Source organism: Balaenoptera physalus, assembly GCF_965194825.1.
Source record: "Balaenoptera physalus genome assembly, chromosome: 8".
Lineage (NCBI taxonomy): Eukaryota > Metazoa > Chordata > Mammalia > Artiodactyla > Balaenopteridae > Balaenoptera > Balaenoptera physalus.
In genome coordinates this window covers 111,519,175-111,538,102 of record NC_138887.1, presented here as the reverse complement: position 1 = coordinate 111,538,102, position 18,928 = coordinate 111,519,175, and the positions used below count along the sequence as shown (strand labels likewise).

The window sequence follows — 18,928 nt, the reverse complement described above, 5'->3', positions numbered from 1 at the left end:
TACTTGATCAATTTCTTTATTCAAATGAAGAATTCCAAAGACTGATGTCAGATTCAGCATTTTAGTATTATATTCCCCAGAGTTCATAAAAAGCAATGGCTGAATCTGAAAATATTTGTTTTCCTTGTGGAAAGGAAGAACTTTTGAACATTTAGTTCTGGGAATGAAATTTAAATTTTTTGTTAGTTTTTCCTTGCTTACAAGGAAGGAAACTTTGAAACTTGACTATTGAATTTACTATTAATGCAAAGTAGAGATAACCAGTGAGTTAACAATAACTTGGTAATATTTCTGATGAACTAAACAGGCACCAGAAGATCATTCCATAAATCTGTTTGTTTCAAAAAAGCAGTAAGACCAGTAGTAAAAGCCAGGAGAACTACAAAAAACAAAACAAAAGCACAACATGATCTCAAATGCTCATGGTATATTTCAGGGAATAACTTATCTCTGATCTTGAAAATTCAGAAAGGTTATGAATGTGAGACAACTTTCAGTGGGTTGGGGGGGTGATTAAAAAAAAGTAACAAATGACATCAGTGCCCTGATTCAAAATGCTTTGACAAATCCAAGTGTGTATTTCTAGTACATTTTAAAGGTACTCACTCATCCAATGATCCTACCAAAGGTTTCGTGGAGCGTTTTATTGCATAAACACATCCATCCAGCCTCTTAATGCACTTGTAGACTGTACCAAATTCCCCAACCCCGATTTTTTCCACCTCCAAGAATTCTTTTTCATAGCGGGAAGCCATGTTGGTTTCTCGTAGAACACATCTCTGAAATATTTCAGTAAAAAAAATAATTCTCCCTAACATATTGTGAGAATAAAATTAAGGCATATTATTCCTAAATTTCTCTAAGTTTTCAAAAAGACTTTTGAGGCAAATCCATCAATATTCTTGGTAGCAAACGCCCCTGCAACCCTGCCACAATTGCTGACTACCTTCTCTGTGTTCTTTATAACCTGTCATACAACTCTGTACTGACATTTCTCTTTGCTATATTATTACATCTTTTTCTATATTATTTCCTCTCTCTGGCCATACTCTTCTTCCCTATATGTGCCTAGAGGGGACACCTCACTCACAGCCAGAGCTACTGTCCTTAGCTGGAGGAGTGGGTGGGCTCTTGGAGGCGGATGTTAAACAAAGGGAACACCTCTCTCTGACTCTTGTTTACTTGTCTCACACTCTGGCTGCTGATGCTTCCTCTCAAGTTGAATAAACATACTGTGTTCAGTTTGCTTCCCCAAAAATCTTAGTCTGGAGAACAAAATTGTCAAACTGATTATTTCAGAATGTGTGCTCAGATATAGCAAACACTCCTGCTACTGGCCAACTAGCGACATCACTCATTGCTCTGCTAGTAAATAACTCGAGCAAGTCACTGAACTCCTTTATCAGTTTTCTCATTTGTAAGATGAGGATCATAGCAACTATGCCTCAGGGTCCTTTCAAACATCACATGAGAAGTATATATGTTACAAATATATATATATATATATAAAATTCTCAGTAAATGGTGGCTATGATGACGAAAATATCCAGAGATTTATATGAGTCTCAATCCAAGCTGATTTGTCTCTGTGAACTCATCTTTTCCCAATATCCTCATTAGCAAGAACTTTTGCCATCCAACTTGAAGTGTTTAAAATATCTTGACTTTTACTAGCTCTTCATTTTCAACATGCAGTCCCAACCAGCCTTCATCAACAAGATCTATAATTTCCCTTGCCCTTAGCCAGTCTCAAGCTCTGTTTCCTCCAAGTCTGGATTTGCTACAGCTACCAGCCCTCTCTCCACCTCCTCTAATAGGAAGACTGTTTTTGCAAAATGATGCTGTAGAATCAGACAAACCTAATTGATTCCCATGAGGAATCCACACTTCTGATCAGAGGCCTGAAGTCGCTGGTAGTGCTTACCTGCTACCTTACCATCCTCGTCTCAGACACCAAGTACCACCTTACCATCCATATCACTCCCTTCCTCCTCCCCCTCCCTGACCCTCCCCCCCCCCACTTACATGCACTGAACATTATAATATCATGAAAACATGCCTATGTTCAAGCATCTTAATGGCAATTTAATATTCCACTGACTTTAAACTATAATTTACTTGGCCATTCTTCTATTATTGGACATTTAGTACTCCCCCTTTTTTTTTTTTTTTTTCTTTTTTGCTATTACAGTTAAGGCTGCAACAAACATCTCTGGTGGTAATATTTACAGCATTATTTTCTTAGTTTATATTATCACATGAGGGATACTAGATCAACATTATAAAAATCAATAGATACTGCACATTTAAGAGCTAAATTTTTACATATAGACCTCTGGCTTTATGCCCTTTTTCTCTGTTTTGTCTTATTCATTTTTGGACCTTAAATATCTTGATTTTCCCTTCACTTCTTCTGGAGTATAGAATTTTTCCCCAGATCAAAGACAGTAGCAGTAGCCTTTAAGAATACTCCAAGGTAATGGTTCAGCAATATATGTGTTAGACACTGTCTGGTAAAGTAACAACTAGCTAAGAATATAGACCCTGATGAGAGCCCAGATAAATTTAGCTGCAAAACATATTTACTACAAGCTGTGTGGAGAGGAGAGAAGGGAGAAAGAAGCGAGGGAGGGAGAAAGAAGGAGGCATTAGGATGAAATGACTGTGTTACGACAGCTGGGCCAAAGAACTGTGCTCACCTTGGCAGGCAGCCCTTGTTCTACCTTGCCTTCTCCTGGACCAGCTTCCTCACTTGGAAAAAAAAAAGTGATATCAGAGTATGATTAGCACTTATTGAGCCTGGTACTATGCTAGGTTTGGGGGCTTTACAAGTAAATAAGACAATTACTTCCCCTCTTCAATCTATATTTGGGCACAGGGATAAACAGAAATTTTCAGTACAAGAACTTAGGACAGGATAAAAACAAGATATCAAGGGATACCATAGACAGCGCCCAATTAATTATTTGGAGAGTAAAAGCCTTTCCCAAAAAAGAGGACATGTAAGCTAAGATTCCAAGAATGAGTAGGAACCAGCTAAGAGAAAAGAACAGGGTTTTAGGCAAATAGAACACGGTATGCTGAGATGCGGATCAAGAGAGTGCACAGAACATACCTGAAACTAAGGGCTCTTCGCCAGGATACAACATTTCCCCTGCAACACCCGCCTCCCTTAGAACCAGGCCTGTCTTATGTTCACAAGCCAACTGTAAGTATAGCAGAATGTGCTCTAATCCTGGCTAAGATGTTTTCAATTACTTTTCATTAAGCTGAAGTCTCTGACGGACACCCTCTTTGGCATGAGCAGATGCATCCTGGATCTTTAAGCAAAATTTCAGTTTCTAGACCAGCCAGCTAGGTTCTTCTTCTGGACAAGTACAGGGTAGAAGTGGCAAGTGGAGGACATTACACTCGTGCAAATTAAGTGATGCAGGACACTTGTGACTTACATTTAATACTTTATAAAAGAACAATGCCACAATGAAGAAGAGGGGAAAATACCCTCTCAGAATCACTAAGTTATTGTACTAAAATGTCACCACTTTCAGGGCCAGGAATTCAAATCAGCAGTCTTTTCCTGCTAGCTTCAGTGAGAGGTGAAGCCATTCACTCTGAAGGTTTACAAAGAATCCTAAAGAGCTAAAAGCAGTGGAATACTCAGTAACAAGAATAGACCAGTGTACCTGTGCTGAAGTCCTGTTTACTTAAGATCCAGGAAATAGTATTGAGAAAAACCTATTCTGGCTACAAGGCTGATTAATATGTAGTCATGGATTCCAAAAGAACACAGCACATTAAGTGTTCTACAGGCTTTTAGATTGTTAGCTGTGCATTTATTTTGCTGAGTACACCTAAGCATAAATGACTGGCCTGTTTTAGAGGGGCTCCCATTCTATAAAAAAGCAGCATTGAGGATACAGTAAAGAACTGTCCCTGAGTAATCTGCACTCTCCTTATTTAGGTGATTTCTACCATTCAGTGGCCTTTATGGAATAGTGCAGCTGGCTTTCCATTTATTAGCACCTCCAAAAGCAGTACTCTCTTTTTCTCTTCAGCCAGCCTTCCATCACCTGCAGAGAAGTTCAAATCCTTGCTCTATAGCTCTCATCACCAGTCACACCACTAGACTCAAAACAGCAATATACTCTCTAGAACGAGAACTACACCTTCCCCAATTGCTGGACTCGTAGTAACCAGAGAGGAGCCCTTGAGTGCAGTTCCATAGCCCATTCAACTTCCTAATATAAGACAGATCTACTGCTTACTCTGCCCTGTTCTTTCAAAGAGAAGGCACTTTACGGTACACTTCAGAATGGAAAGGTGTTACGATCTCTGTGACAAAGAAGGTTAAAGCCAGCGCTGACATTTAGAAAGGAGGGAATATATAAACATGATGTCGACTCATTCAGACAGACTTCTTGTTTATTCCTAATCTTTAACACTCCCCCTTCCACTTGGTAATAGTAAGATCAGTTCTCAAAAGTCATAGCAACAGGACACTTACAGGTCGCCTCGGGTTTTCCGCTTGCCATTGGATTTAAGGAATTGTTTTCTATAGGACTCCGGAGTGAAGGGATTAATATTGACCAGAGCGAGTGAGGTCATCTCATCGGTGAAGGGACTAGGTGTGAGCTTCAGATGCTTAGAGCTTCGGGAGGGGAGCTTCCCTGTTGAAGAGATCACCGGCTGGCTCACCTGGCCCTGAATGAGGATGACAAAAGGCAAATCAGAATGGAAGTAATTTTTAAAAAATGGTTCTGTATCAGTTAGTTAATTAATATTTGAACCAAAGAAAGTTATTGCTGAAAGGGACCTTAGAGGATATCTGGTTCACTGCAAACATTGTAACTGGTTCTCTTATGAAAAATACAGACTCCCAGTCTACCTCTAGAAATTTTGATTCCTGGGATCAGCACAGCAATCTGTACTTTTGTTAAGCTCCACCCTCTTCCCCTGGGCGATTCTGAGAGTCAGCAATGAGACCACCAATTCTAGTCCTACCTCCAGCTTTTTAAAGATGACCTTTCAGCTTAGACAAATGAAAATGACTCTAGAAGACCTGGTGCTTATGTTCTCAGACTATATAGTTAATTTCTCCTCAATTATTCATCCCAATATTTGTTTGGTACCTACTAAGTAGCAGATGCTGGGCTAGGTGCTGAAGGGTCCAGAGGTGAATTCTGGCTCTTAAGGAATGCACAGTCCGTTAATCAGCAGTTCATCGATGTTTCAGAAATAATCACTTGGTAAGGGAAAGATTGCATAGACTATCTAACCATGGAAAAAGAAGTTTCCAAGTCCACTAAGAATGTAGCACAAATTGAGAAAAGTTCCAGGAAGTTGGGTAAGGAGACTGAAAAGTAATACTCTAAGCCCTTAAGATGCAAGGCTTTGCAGTGGCTACAACTAGCATACCAGTCAATAGGAAAATGTGCAGGGCTTACCACTCCAGGTGGGATACAGTAAGAGAACATCGGCCTAAAACCTAACCGGAACTAAATCAAACGACAGAGGGGAGAAATCAAAGACAAAGAATTCTGATGAGACAGCAGAATGCTATTATGACCTAAGTGCCAGGGGCCAGAGGAATAGCTGCGTAATAGAGCCTCAAGAGGACAGTAGTAGACACAGGGGCCATGATGTAACCTCATAGTGTAATCATTGTACTGTGAGGCTCTTTGGAAAAGAATTCTGTTTTGATATTCTCTGCACATGACTTTCGAGTGTAGAAGCAGAAGCTAGATTACAATATGATTCACTATATAAAAATGTAATTAAAGAATGTGAGGCTACAAAGAATGGATATTAAACTTATTAATGAATACTCATTATTAGATTAACGATACAAGCAGAAATAAATACTCATTAAATGACTGATAGAAACAGAAATGAAGGAAGCTATAGAGTACACATAGTAGCCTAACATTTTTTTAAGTGAAGAAAACTTGACACAGTCAAGAGTTTTGCCAAGGGTTTTACATATGTCTTAGAGTTCAGAGGGTCAACAGCCCTGGGGATATTATCAGACAAAGCCATCAATGACAAACAATTTTCCCATAAGTTTATTGTAAGGGTTGAGTATTGGTTCAAAAGAAATAAAACTGTACTATATGATATTTCTCAGTTGTCAATGTGATTCAGGAAATGAATTTAGAATTATAGTAAATCATTTTCTGAAACAGTTTTTTTGTGATGCTGATTATCATATGGAAAATAAAAGGCATCTGTCACATATGAAACAGTGGGGCATCCACACCTGGTATGCTGCACATAGCTCCAGTTGCTACAGTTCAAGGACAACAAAAAGGCCTAGAAACTTGTCAGATAAAAGCAAGGAAAAGTATTCATATCAAGGAAGACTATCAGAATTCCTAGTCTGGAAATATGAAGGCTGATAGATTTTGTGAACTCCACTTACAATATAGCAAATGATATTATGTTAATATGGATTTTATTGCCAGAATGGTAGAATTATGAGTAATCCTTTTGAAATCTAAAAGAACACAGGTTGCAACAAGATTTATGAAAGTGAGTTCTTCCTAGAAGTAAAGTAGACTGAAAATTTCTGGAAAGATGACCAGGTTGAGTGTATACACGTGTTGCAGAGAGTGTAGCTAATTCTATATAAGTAACAGCTCTTACTACAGATGATTAAGAGAAAGGAAATTTGGGGACTAGCTCCTTGACTTCAGAAGATGGTGAGAGGAGAAGGCGGCAACCTCCCACTAAGACACAACATCACAGGGACTGGGAAAGACTTTAAAGGCCCAGTTGGTACAATTAGTTCCCTGATGCTTGAATCCCTGGTACAGTGCTTCTACCAAGTGGTCATCAAATAGCGTTGAATGCATTTAGCTACAGGGACCTTACTACCTCCTAAGGAAGCTCTTCTATCTCTAGATAATTCTGCTAGGAAGTCCTTATGGGGACCTGAAGTCGTTTCCCATGATTTCTGGTCCTATCCCTTGGGCGAGGCTGAACTAAGCCAATCCTCCGTTCCTCTGCATCCCTGTCTTTAGCACAACATTATGAATTATCATCACCCTGGCCTCTCTCCTCTGACCTTGATCCAAACTATATTTTTCGTAAAGTGTGTACTTTCCCAGTTGCATTTCCAGTTTCCCTCCCAAACGCTGTTTTCTTTCTGTCCCTCAAATCTTGGCATTTCTAGGGTCCCTAGCTTGGACCACTCCTCTTCTTACTCTGGCACACAGACTATGTAAACTTATACACACCCATGGCTTCAACAACTTCCTAAATGCTGATGATATCCAAATATAGATCTCCAGCTTAGGTGGTTTTCCTGCATTGCAGAACCACTTATCCAACGATTTACACCACACCTCTTTCTCCAAACCTGTACATCCTCTAAGGTCACCTACCTTGATTCAAGGTACCATCTACTCGGTCAAACAAGCAGGAAGCCTCACAACACCCTAGGTCCCTCCTTTTCCCACAACCCCTCCATCAAGTCAGTTAGCAATTCCTAAACATCTCTCAATTTACCACTGTCCACCACTATCCAAGTTCAGGCCCTTCTTTTTTCTCAGTAGATCTATTATGAATTCTGCCCTGCCCCCATGGTCTCTCCTGCTCCATTCCATCCCTCACGTGAAGGTCATGATTTTTCAAAACTGCCTCTGACCAAAACCATTTAATGGCTCTCTCAACACTTTCAGGATAAAATCTCACTGTAGCTCCTACCTACCTGCTCTGGCCTCACTGCCAGACCCCCTGCCACTCTGAACAACAAGCGGTTTTCCAGGTGTAGTGTGATCTTTCCCCTCCATAGCTCGGTAGATGCTTTTCCCTCAGCCTCGAGCTCTCACTCCCTTCTTTTCCTAGCAAACTGCGACTCATCCTGTAAGACCGCTCTCAAACATTACTTTCTGTGGAAAGGTGTCCTGGATATCTCGAAACTTAATTCCCCACTATTTCTCATCATGCTCTACAAGTCCTCTAGCATATCTGATCTGAACTTTATTTACCGTTGTTGTTTACCTTTATTCATTCTGTAGGCACTTTTTGAGGTAGTGAAGGGTTTGCCAGCAGAAGGTCTGCTAGCATATCAAGGTGTTCAGTTAAGTTTTCAATGAGTGGATGAAATACACATACCATGCCGTGTCTCCTTGCCTGCTTACTCTTGCTCTGAACTACATGCTCCTAGCCCACTCTCCCCCTAATTTCCATGTATTAAAACCATACCAATATCAGGATACTCTGTAAGGGCAGGTTATTTCAAGTTCAAAAGACTTCAGCTGGACAAGAAATATGTATATAAATAAAAATGTTTGAGATTTTGTTATATTTAATAAAGTGAACATTTTTAGTTAAATTCAAAGAAAAAAAAACAAACCATACCAACTTTCATTGCCCTTCATATGCTTCCTTCACCTTCATTTCTTTCCTGACTACCCACTGAGAAACGGTCCACCCAGAGAACTCTGACCACTCTTGAATCACCTATCACGTAGTATCCGTAGGCATATCTCCCCTGCCAGAGACTGCCTCATGTTCCCAGCCCACAGTGGGTTCTCAGAAAATAAATGGTTGATTGATTGGTTATTGGGACCATTGAAAAACCCAGACAGACACATGAGCGTATTAAAGTAGTTTGTCCACCAGTCAAACGAGAAGCTTAGTATTTCCTGGTAGTTGTGGTACCCATACTCAGCAGGGACAAAAGAGACCTGCTGACAGTGACTGTGCTGCCATCAGAAGCACAGATGTTATTATGATGATCTTAAGCACCTCAAGCTGAGCCAGCGGGAAGCAGAGCTAATTCCAGGCCTAAGGCTCACACACCACGGCACCAGTCTATTAGAGGTAACCCTGCCCCAGTCCTGGCTTTAATAACATGAATGATATAATAGGAGATCAATCACAGCAAGGATAAAGGAATCTGCTTACTTGGGACCTTTACCTATTTGCCATCCTCAGCTTATAAAGTAGTATCAACAAGTTACCTCTTTGTTCACATATAAGAGCCTGTACCTCACTAGACCAAGGAAGGGAGAGGACTTCTTTCTGGAAAGAGCAGCGGCAAAGAGATAAAAATATGTTAAACAGTGAATGTGAACACTCTTATATTAGGAAATGTTAGTAAATAATCACAGAAAAATAGAGCCAGTTGGCGTAATGGCAAGGACAGTAGACCAAGCCCCAAAGATCATGTTTCTCAGTCCTTTCTCTGCCGTTGGCTGAGCTACAGGCCACTTTCCCTCCTGAGACCTTGGTTTTCTCATAGGTAGAGTACAGGTCAGGCTGTAGATGTCAATATTTTTTCCAGTTCCAGTATTCTTTCACGAGGAACTTTTTCCCCACCCAAGATTTATCTGTGGCCTACACCAATGGTTTTAAGAAGACAGCTGGCAAGACACTTAATTCTGTTTTCCGGTAACTTTAAACTCTTCTCCGTTTTCACCAGCAAATACGTAACTGAAGATAGACACAGCCTGTGAAACAGAGCTGTCACACGTACATAGGACTGGGCCCTCGTTCTCCGTCCGCCGAACGGAAGGAGCACGGACCTCAGCGGCCTGGCTCCCTCCTCCCCAACGATGGACTTACTTTGGGAGTGAAGGGGCTCTCGCAGCGTGGCGGCTTGCCCTTGTCTGGTGGGGCTGGGGTTTCAGGACGTGTGAGAGAGTGTGACACTGGAGTCCTCAGACCCTGACCTGGACTCGCTTGGTCTTTTTCCTGAAATGTGTTGAGGTCACGCACGTTACTAAGGGGAGTTCTGAGAGGTGTAAGCTCTGCCTCCTGGACACATCCTGAATCCTGAACTCCAGACTTCTCTGGGGTTTGGCTCTGGGCCTCTTTGCTCTCCTGGGCTTCCTTCTGTCCTTCGTTCTCATGCTCTTCCTCACAAGAGGAAAAGCTTAATTTCTGCTTCAGTTTTTTGTCCTCCTCGTTGTCACCCATCTCAGCCAAAGAGCTTTACAACCTAGGCAAGAAGGCCTCGCCGCAGGAAACACTACAGAGCTGCAGAAATAAGGACGAGAAAAGAAAGTAACCTGGTAAGTTCCCTAACTCTGGCCTGACTTTCCTTCTGCCAACTAACAGCTACATGGAGACACACCATTGGTTTACTCACTTAAGTACCACGTATCTGTGTGATCTCAGCTTCTCCTCATTTCCATTCTGATTAAAGAAGGCTCCAGTAACTCTTTGAGCAATTAAATCCAATTATGTATAGAACTCTTCTGGATATCCCACAGTCTCCCTGAACCCATGTGCAACTACTAGGGAAACAGTTGGATTCTTTAATTTAGCATGGCTTTAAAAATACATGTTAGCCAACTGGGAACAAGCTCATTATTGGAAAGAAATTATTTTCATTCTCTTACACCTACCATTTAGAAATATCACCCTCTCCTCTCCCCTGGTTCCCACCTACCCAGTGGCTAGCAGCAGTTCCTTAGAATTCAGTATCACCTGGATATCATAATGATCCTTAAACAGCCCCTAATATATCTTGGCTGGAGTTCATCTCCCTAATAGAGACACACCTGACATCTCTGCCAGACACACCTGTCCTAATTCAGGCACCCCCCCACACCCTCCACCCACCCCCAGGTATTAGCAGTTAAAGCTTTTAGGGAACTGGACACATTTTCACACTGAAAAAAAGAAAGATAGAAAGATCAGCAAACAGAGAAGCAGATATATGTATCACTTGAAAATGGCAATTACTTGGGCCCCAGTCACCTTATTTTGTAAAATATGTTTTCTTACTGTTTAGATATCTTCAACATACCTTATTCAATTTCTTTCTCAGAGAGGCCCCTATGGAGAGGGTTAAAAAAAAAAAAAAAAAAAAGCTCTTTGAAGGAAAAAAAAGGCCACCAATATCACTTTGTAGGAGAAACCATGTGAAAGGCACTACATGAAAAAGGAAAATCATGTACATGAGCCCCCGGTGCCCTCAGGGGGGGACTCTGGAGGGACTGGACATGAGGAATTATTTACATGACAAACGTGGACCCAAAGAGAGAGAGGTGCTGAGGATGAGTTTGGTCTTGACTGAAAGAAATTCAACGTCCCTTCTCTTGATAGTCTTTGGTTACCAATTGCCTGTCACCCATCTTCCATCTTCTCTCTCTTCACCAATCCCTCCGCCCCTTTCTTTTTTCTCACTCCTTTCCCATTTCCCACCTGAACTCATGAGAAGGTTAATCCAAGTGAAGAGTAACTGGGGTGCGGGCGATTGTGAAAGTGTTTCTGCAGCTAAACGCCTTCTCACACCCCAGCTTTTTGTAGGTGCGCACACCACCCAATCTTTCCTTTGTCCTTCCCCAGTCCCTCTGGCCACGCAAACTTGCCAAATCACTCAACAGGGTAGCTCACTGCTCGCCTTTGTCAGAGACTCGGCATCCCACAGGGGCCAAGGAAAATAGAGTCATCCACAGGGAGGGGAGGCCGGTAAAGAAATTCCTATTAACTGAGATTCTGGGCTTCGGAGTGAGTCTCTTGTTTACAAACCAGCAGGCCATGTGATGTAATTCCTTCACTACAGCCTTGGTGCTGATCAGTTTTCCCCTCTCAAGGCTATGGCTAGTCATTCTCAACTCTCCAGGCCAGCTAGAGGCTGGCTCTGCTCTCAGGCAGGATGGGACCAACCTGAAACCCTCTGACTGTATCACGGGCCTGCAGCCAGGGCACAGGGGCTGGTGTATTGGGTGTTACCCAGTAGGCTAGGTTGGTTTTTATCATCACCCCTGCCTTTCCTCTCTGCCTTGCTAGAATTCTCAGTTACCTTTCCTTATGACTGCACTGTTTGCCTAGGGAGGCAACTATGCCATCGTGATGACCAATCACAAGTATATAACTTGTACCATTCACCATCCATGTATTATCACTCAGCAGATGATTGTGGCTAAGGCTTCAGAATAAGAAAGGTATAACAACAAGTACAAAAAGAATATTCCCGATTTGGAAAATAGAACAATGAGAATTGGGCAGTTGCCGACCTTGATGGCCCAAGGGAATCCCTGGAGGTGCACATCTGGCCTCTGGCCTGCAGCCCCACTATTTCTGGTGTCATGCTTTACTCTTTTCTCTGTCCTTAGCCTCTTCACATTGTGAAAGATTCCGTCTTTGCTCCAGTGCGTGTTAATACCACAGGCATCCATCCCAGGCACAAAGCTTAGCATCATAGTTGAGATGAGGTGTCAAAAGGGGAACCCAAATAATCTGTGGCAATAAAAGGAAAAGGAGGGAGGATTTTTCCCTTAATATGGAACACATGTGGGTTTTCCATAAACTATTTTTGAATGGACTTGGGAAAGTAAAATTAATGTATCTCATTTTGTTTAAAATACTCAGTATTTGACTTTTTTGAAGGTGGAATATTTTTCATATTGTTATAGGGATTTCTGCACAGCAGGAAAGTAATGTTCCCAGGAGTAAGAGGTACAAGGAGGAAGTCAGCTTTGCATCTTAGGGCTGGCTTCCCCAAACCGTGTGCTTGGGGGAAACTCTCCTTCTGCAGACACTGCTGAGTGATGAGAAAGCTCCTAGACTCAGAGCTCCACTCTGACCAAACCTCAGTTCTGAGGCCTTTGAGACACTGATGGGAAGGACAGAAGCAGGAAAATCCAGCTAATTCAAATCGGATTCACAAGAGATAGAAACTTGTACTCCCTTTGAGGTAGACTGTTCCTTTGCAAAAGTAAAGCTAAGGCCATGGAAAATGAGATATTTGAGGGTCTGTTGCTCTGAGGAGGGACATGCTAGCCTGATTGTCTCCTCAGTTAGGAGGGAGAAATGTAAAAAATGCTTGAACAAGCCAAAGTGAAGCTCTACCACATTATTTATTGAAGATTGAATTAAGACTGAGTCATTCCAGACTCCGAAAAAATACCGATGCTGGATTATGATGTATTTGATGGGACTGCCCCACTGGGAACCATTGGGAGGTCTGGTTTCCCAGATAAGAATTGGACATTTTTACTGCCAGGCTTAATGGGAAGCTGGCAGATTCCAGGACAGGAAGTGAAGACTTGAAGCAGGCTTAAGCTGAAAGCAGCTCTCTGGGCTTTGGACTGTTGGGCCTGGAATCTGAAGACCAGAGACACACTTGAGGGAACTCCAAGGTGGTGGAGGAGAGAAGCTGACCTTTATCCCCAGAATGTGTCCCGTAGAGGCAACAGTGCAGCATCAGTGTTCTCAGACAAGGGCCCACGGGCCTCATCAACACGTGGAGGAATAATCTCCAGCTCACTGAGGAAACGGGACGAGTAGGCAGTGATATGTCTCAGGTCCCTCCTACTTCAACCCCATTGTCCTCCTTGTCCTTATCTTGCTCAGTCTCTCATCACAGCCGGAAGTGTTTCTCAACCCCGCAGGGGAATGTTTGCAATACCTTAGAAAAAAGCAGAATGTGCTCATCACCGACGTGTATTGTTCAGCTCCCTGGACAGATCCATCAGCGGCAGTGACGGTGAGCAGCTGCTGGGCCTGGACCCATCCCATCAAGGGTCTCAGGTGCTCCGGACTCCTAGCAGCTCTCTTCCCATGACAAGGGTGGTCAGCAAAGCCAGGAACCGTGAAGGGGACCTTCTCTTGATCTCCTTCCCACACCAAGAGAGAGTGCACAGAAGCAGTGGCTGTCAGTCGCAGTCAATCTAGTGATAATTACAACAATCATTAACAATACTCACTAGCGGTACTTATATTTGGCTGCCACATTTCTTCTTTTGAAGTCCTTGTACATCTATGTCTAATGAGTAGCATTCCCAGCAGAACAGAATTCCAAGGCAAGATTGTGGGCCAGGTAAGATAAAGCCTGGAAGTCATCTTAAAGCTTATGAGTCTATCATGAATACTTTGCTTCTTGTTGTTTTGCTTTTTCTTGTGGAAATGTTCAAACATACCAAAAGTAGAGGAAAGATAGTATAATGAGTCCTGATGTACCAATAACCTAGCTTCAAAAATTGGGGGCAGTTTTCCAGTCTTGTTTCGTTTACATCTGCAACTTTCTTGGGGGTGTGTGCTGGAGTATTTTAGAGCAGATCACTGATAACATATCCTTTCACCCATGAATACTTTGATGCCGTTAGTAAAAATCCTTAGATTAATGTATTTATTTGAAATCTACTATATAACTATGTAATGAGTAATCAGATTCTAATGAATTGCTTCTCTTGCCAGAGTTTTCCATTTGCTAGAACTAGAGGATATGCATCAAAATAGCTGTTATAATAGAGATATACTACTTGTCCACTCACAAGACAGTATTCTTCTTAGAACAGGTACAGAGTTCTAACCTCATATCCCAATAATTTAGAGATGGTTGATGTACTGCCCATACTTTAAGGAGCAGATAGTTTAAAATGATATAGATTCATTAGTCTGATCTTTTCTCTATGGGCCACAGTTAGGAGAATTTATGTGGCATTTGACCATTCCCAGGTTCTCTAAAATTAGAGCAGGTAGTAGTTGCCTATGTGACTGAGTCCAAAGCCAGCCCTGCAGCCACAGAGGCGAGATCTCTGTCTCCTCTGTCTCTCTTTCTCTCTCACACACACACAACATACACAACACTCGCACACACGCGCGCGCACGCACACACACACACACACACACACACACACACTGCTTTAATGGGAAGAAATTAGTAGGGATGGAAAAGACATTCTCAGAGCTACACCTACTGTACCTCAATCTTGACTCATTCTCTCTCTCTGCTCTGAGGGGTGGGGCTCAAGAAGTCCCAAGGAATTGGTCAAACATTCTCAGTCATTTCTTCACACTTCTGACCCAATTACAAGATCCCCACACTGAAGTTTTGCCTTCATAAAACTAAGCAAGGCAAGGTTTTAATGATTTTTTTGAAGTGTGATTAGGAATTAAAGCTCTTCCACAGGAGGTGACCAGCAGAAACTCTAAAGACAGAAACTTAAAATATTAGTCTCTCAGAAGAGAGTGTGGGTATGGGGGATTGGAGGAAAGGAGATTGCTACTCATTATACGTCCTGCATGCAATTTGATTGTTTAATCTTTGCCATGTATATATATGCCAAATATATATATAATATATATATATATTTAGACCTGTCCAGAATGTGCTTGAATCACTTCGCTCACTCCTCTTCATCTCCTGACCTCTGAACCCTGGAGGTCCCTGAGCTCAGTCCCCCAAACTCTTCTCTGTGTACACTCACTTCCTTGGAACATCATCCAGCCCATAGCTTTAAACCCTATCTGTAAGCTGGTGACCTTTGAATTGGTATCTGCATCACATACCTCTCTGTTGAACTTCAGACTTGCAGCTGCCTAATCAAATCTCCCTCTGGTTGTCTAACAGGCATCTCAATCTCAACATGTCCGAAAACAAACTCTTGATCTTTCCTACCAAACCTATTCCTCCCGCAATTTTTTCATTTCCCAGTAAATGGAAACATACCAAAAATCTGCGAGTGATCGTTGACTACTCTCTTTCTCTGCAGCTGTGCATCCAATCTATGAGAGATTCTTTCAATTCTCTCAGCCTCCTCCTACTGGCATCCCCTGCTTTCCCCCTGGCCCTTCTCCACCCAGCAGCCAAAGGGACCCTTCTAAAAGGATTCTGCACTCAGATCCTCCAGGGGCTCCCATTTCACTCAGAATACGGAGCAGCCCCTCTACGAGGCCCCCAGGGCCATAGGATCCACCCAACAACCTGTCTGATTCCTGCTACCCGCTCTCTGCTCTAGTCTCCTCACTGTTCCTCCAGACGCCAAAACCTTTCCAACGTGTCTCACTCACCCCATCGCTTCCTTCAGTTGTCTGCTCACAGGTCATTTATCAGAGAGGTCTTCCGCATCAACCCCATCACCCATTCTCTGGTCCCTCACCCTGTTTCACATTTCTTCTCAGCACTTACCACCATATATATTATATATTCAATGGTTCATTTAAAAACTTGTCTCCCTCATCCCACCCCCAATAGAATCTAAATTCCATGAGGATAGGGACTTAACTCTTGCGTGATGTTGTTTTTCCATTACCTGGAGTAAGGCTTGGCACACAGTAGGTGCTGTGAATCAAGGCACACACTATGTGTTCTATGTACCCTTATGATGGACACTACTGCAGAATGAATACCTTTTACGATGTTTCAGATGTTTAATTTCCAACTCCACTGCAAATTTCAGAGGCGTAAAAGGGAGGGATGTGTGGATTTTAAATAACTTAGTAATTTTGAATATATATTCTATTCTATTAATCCCTACACCATTTCTGGCTCAACCAGAACTCAGCCTCTGTAGTATGTGATTTGCTGTGCTTTCAACTTGGATCCTGCCAACAAGTGCCCGAAGCACAGATGATTCAGTGCAGATGGGGCTGACGTCGTAGTTGTGTGGCTAATGTATAAAGTAAATGTGTCTCCTCCATTCACATTCTAAATTTCACCCCGTTACACCTCAGCTTGTCCCACAATCTGGACTCCTGTCTGGACCACTGGTATTTGCCCTGGTCCACTAATTATGCAGACTGATCATGGAGGTAGCGCAACCTATTCCTCACATGGATGGAAGACTACCTGGCCAAATAAAATGGCTTAGTTATATAAAGATGTTGACCCTTCTCCAGTAAATATGTACAGATGACCCTTGAACAGTGCAAGGGCTGGGGCTCGACCTTCGGCACGGTCAAAAATCCGCATGTAACTTACAGTCGGCCCTCTGTATCTGAGACTCCCCTGCATTCGTGGGTCCCCATCTGTGCTTTCAACCAACCACGGATGGTGTAGCACTGTAGTGTCTACTACTGACAACTCACGCGTAAGTGGACTCGCGCCCTTCAAACCTGTGTTGCTTAGGGGTCAACTGGAATTCTCATGCAGTTTCAAATGAAAAAAGATCACATTTTTTTGAAACTGGCTAAAATGATTTTCAATTTCACATGGAAAAATCATTGTCAAAGAAATAGCTGAAGGTTTTTTAAAAAGAGTAAACAGAGGAGACTACCTCTCCTAGAAATAGAACTTTAAATTGTATGTAGAATAGGCAGGTCAGTGGTGAAGAATATATAGCTTAGTAAATATCAGTAATATTTAAAATTTTAGAGTCTCACTTCCTATCACATATCAATATAAACATTGAATAGATGAAGAGATCAAATGTGGAAAATCAATCATAAATAACTAGAAGAAAATAAAAGTGAACGTTGATCAAATTTCTGGGAGGGCAACAACTTTATAAATGTCAAAGCAACGTGAGAAATCACAAAAAGAATTGATAAGCTTGGTGACATAAAATTTAGAACTTCTATATTTCATAAAGCAATTAAGCAGCATTGAAACCATACAGTAAATTGGAAGTAACATTAACAAAAATTATGTCAGACAAAAGATTAATATTCTTACTGCATAAAGAACTCATGCAAATTGATAACAATTCTTCAGACAGTGTCTTCAGACAGGGCTCTGAAGAGGAACCACAAATCACCAACATATATTTCGAAACCATGATTAGATTCAGTCACAAAACGTTAACTTAAAACAAAATGCCATGGTCATCTGACAATTGGCCAAAAAAAAAATATTTTAAATGGCACTATCTAATTGGGACAAGAGGGAAATGAGACTGATGCCCTTGTACACTTGTGAATCAACAATTTGGCAGTACAATCAAAACATGGATACACCTTAATCCAGTACTGCCACCTCTGGCAATCTGCCATGTCAGCAGCCTGAATAGCTGATTGTACTTGCCCTGCCTGTCACCCCTCATTCTAGATTTCATTTTTTGCCTGATAGCTGCCTTCCCTGCTGGGCTATAAGCTTGATGCGAAGGGATGTCTGTTTTCTTCACAGTTGGACTTGGCATAGAATAGGAACCTAGTGTTAGTTCAGAGTGAAATTTAGGCACAACAAAAAAGGGAAGAGCTTGATTGTCTAACAATGAGAATGGTTAAGTAAATAAATTTTCAAACACACATACAAGAGAAAGAATTAAAATGATGCATATAAAAGTTTCTAATAGAATGGCGAATTGTTCACAGTCTGATATTAAGGGGAAAAAAATTGATATACAGTATGATTTCAACATGTAAACACAGAAAAGAAAAACAACTAAATCTATCATTTAAGATATACCATTATTATACCATTATTTTTACATGCCACTAAGAATGAAAAATGCCCATGATGGGGAGTCTAATATGATACCCCCTACACAACTTTGCCAAGTAAACCTCCCACGCAGAGAGGGCCAGGCAAGGAAGACTGCTTGTCTCAACTTTGTCATCGGGTGCAGAGAAGAAAAAATATCTCACCTAGGAATTAAAAGGCAGGGCTCGCACTAGCTTGTATTTTGAATTCACACTACCAGCATGGTCCAAAGAACCTCCAGCGGAGAATTTAACTCAGAGTAGTCTCTGGTTGGTGGTGCCTCCAGATGGCTGACAAAAGCAAACACAAATCTCCCCTGTGAGACCCGGACCTCAGTGGGGCCGGCAGCAGTTATAAGTCGCCATAGCAATCCTAACAAGTGAGAAATCTTGATTCCTAGAACTGATGAGATAGGATAAGCAAAATCTTCGCAGGGGCCAATCCAGCGGTGAGATGATAGATCAAAAATACTTGTATATAATGTATTTTATGTACGTTGTATTTTTATTGTAGAGATATTTATATAGTGTAGGTATATTTTATATGTTTTACATAATGTAGATATATTATTTGTAAAAGTGAAATAATTTTATTTTAAAATTTGGACATATGGGATTCTAGGGGAACTCATTAAAAAATTTAACATTATCCGAGGGTCTCTGAATGTGACCGACCTTCATTTCTTATTGCCCTTAACACTAGTTTCCCACCAGATCTATTCTAATAGCTAAGTTCAATTAATTCCCTCCCTATCCTCTCATGAAATTCAGTAGACACAGAGATGATGAATCTGATGGTCAGGTACAGGGCCTCTCTCAGTCTGTGAAT

General features: G+C 41.7%; 1 protein-coding gene across 1 annotated transcript in view; it reads right to left on the bottom strand.

The window, feature by feature from the left end:
- WEE2 (WEE2 oocyte meiosis inhibiting kinase) overlaps window positions 1-18,928 on the bottom strand; it is a 38,248-nt gene that overhangs the window by 18,186 nt on the left and 1,134 nt on the right. The window contains exons 2-5 of the mRNA XM_082473015.1: window positions 9,571-13,574; window positions 4,505-4,701; window positions 2,700-2,751; window positions 607-779 (exon numbers count right to left, since the gene is read on the bottom strand). Of these exons, the coding sequence (XP_082329141.1) occupies window positions 607-779; window positions 2,700-2,751; window positions 4,505-4,701; window positions 9,571-9,924 (776 nt within the window). The 5' untranslated portion in view covers window positions 9,925-13,574. The remainder of the gene's footprint in view (window positions 1-606; window positions 780-2,699; window positions 2,752-4,504; window positions 4,702-9,570; window positions 13,575-18,928) is intronic.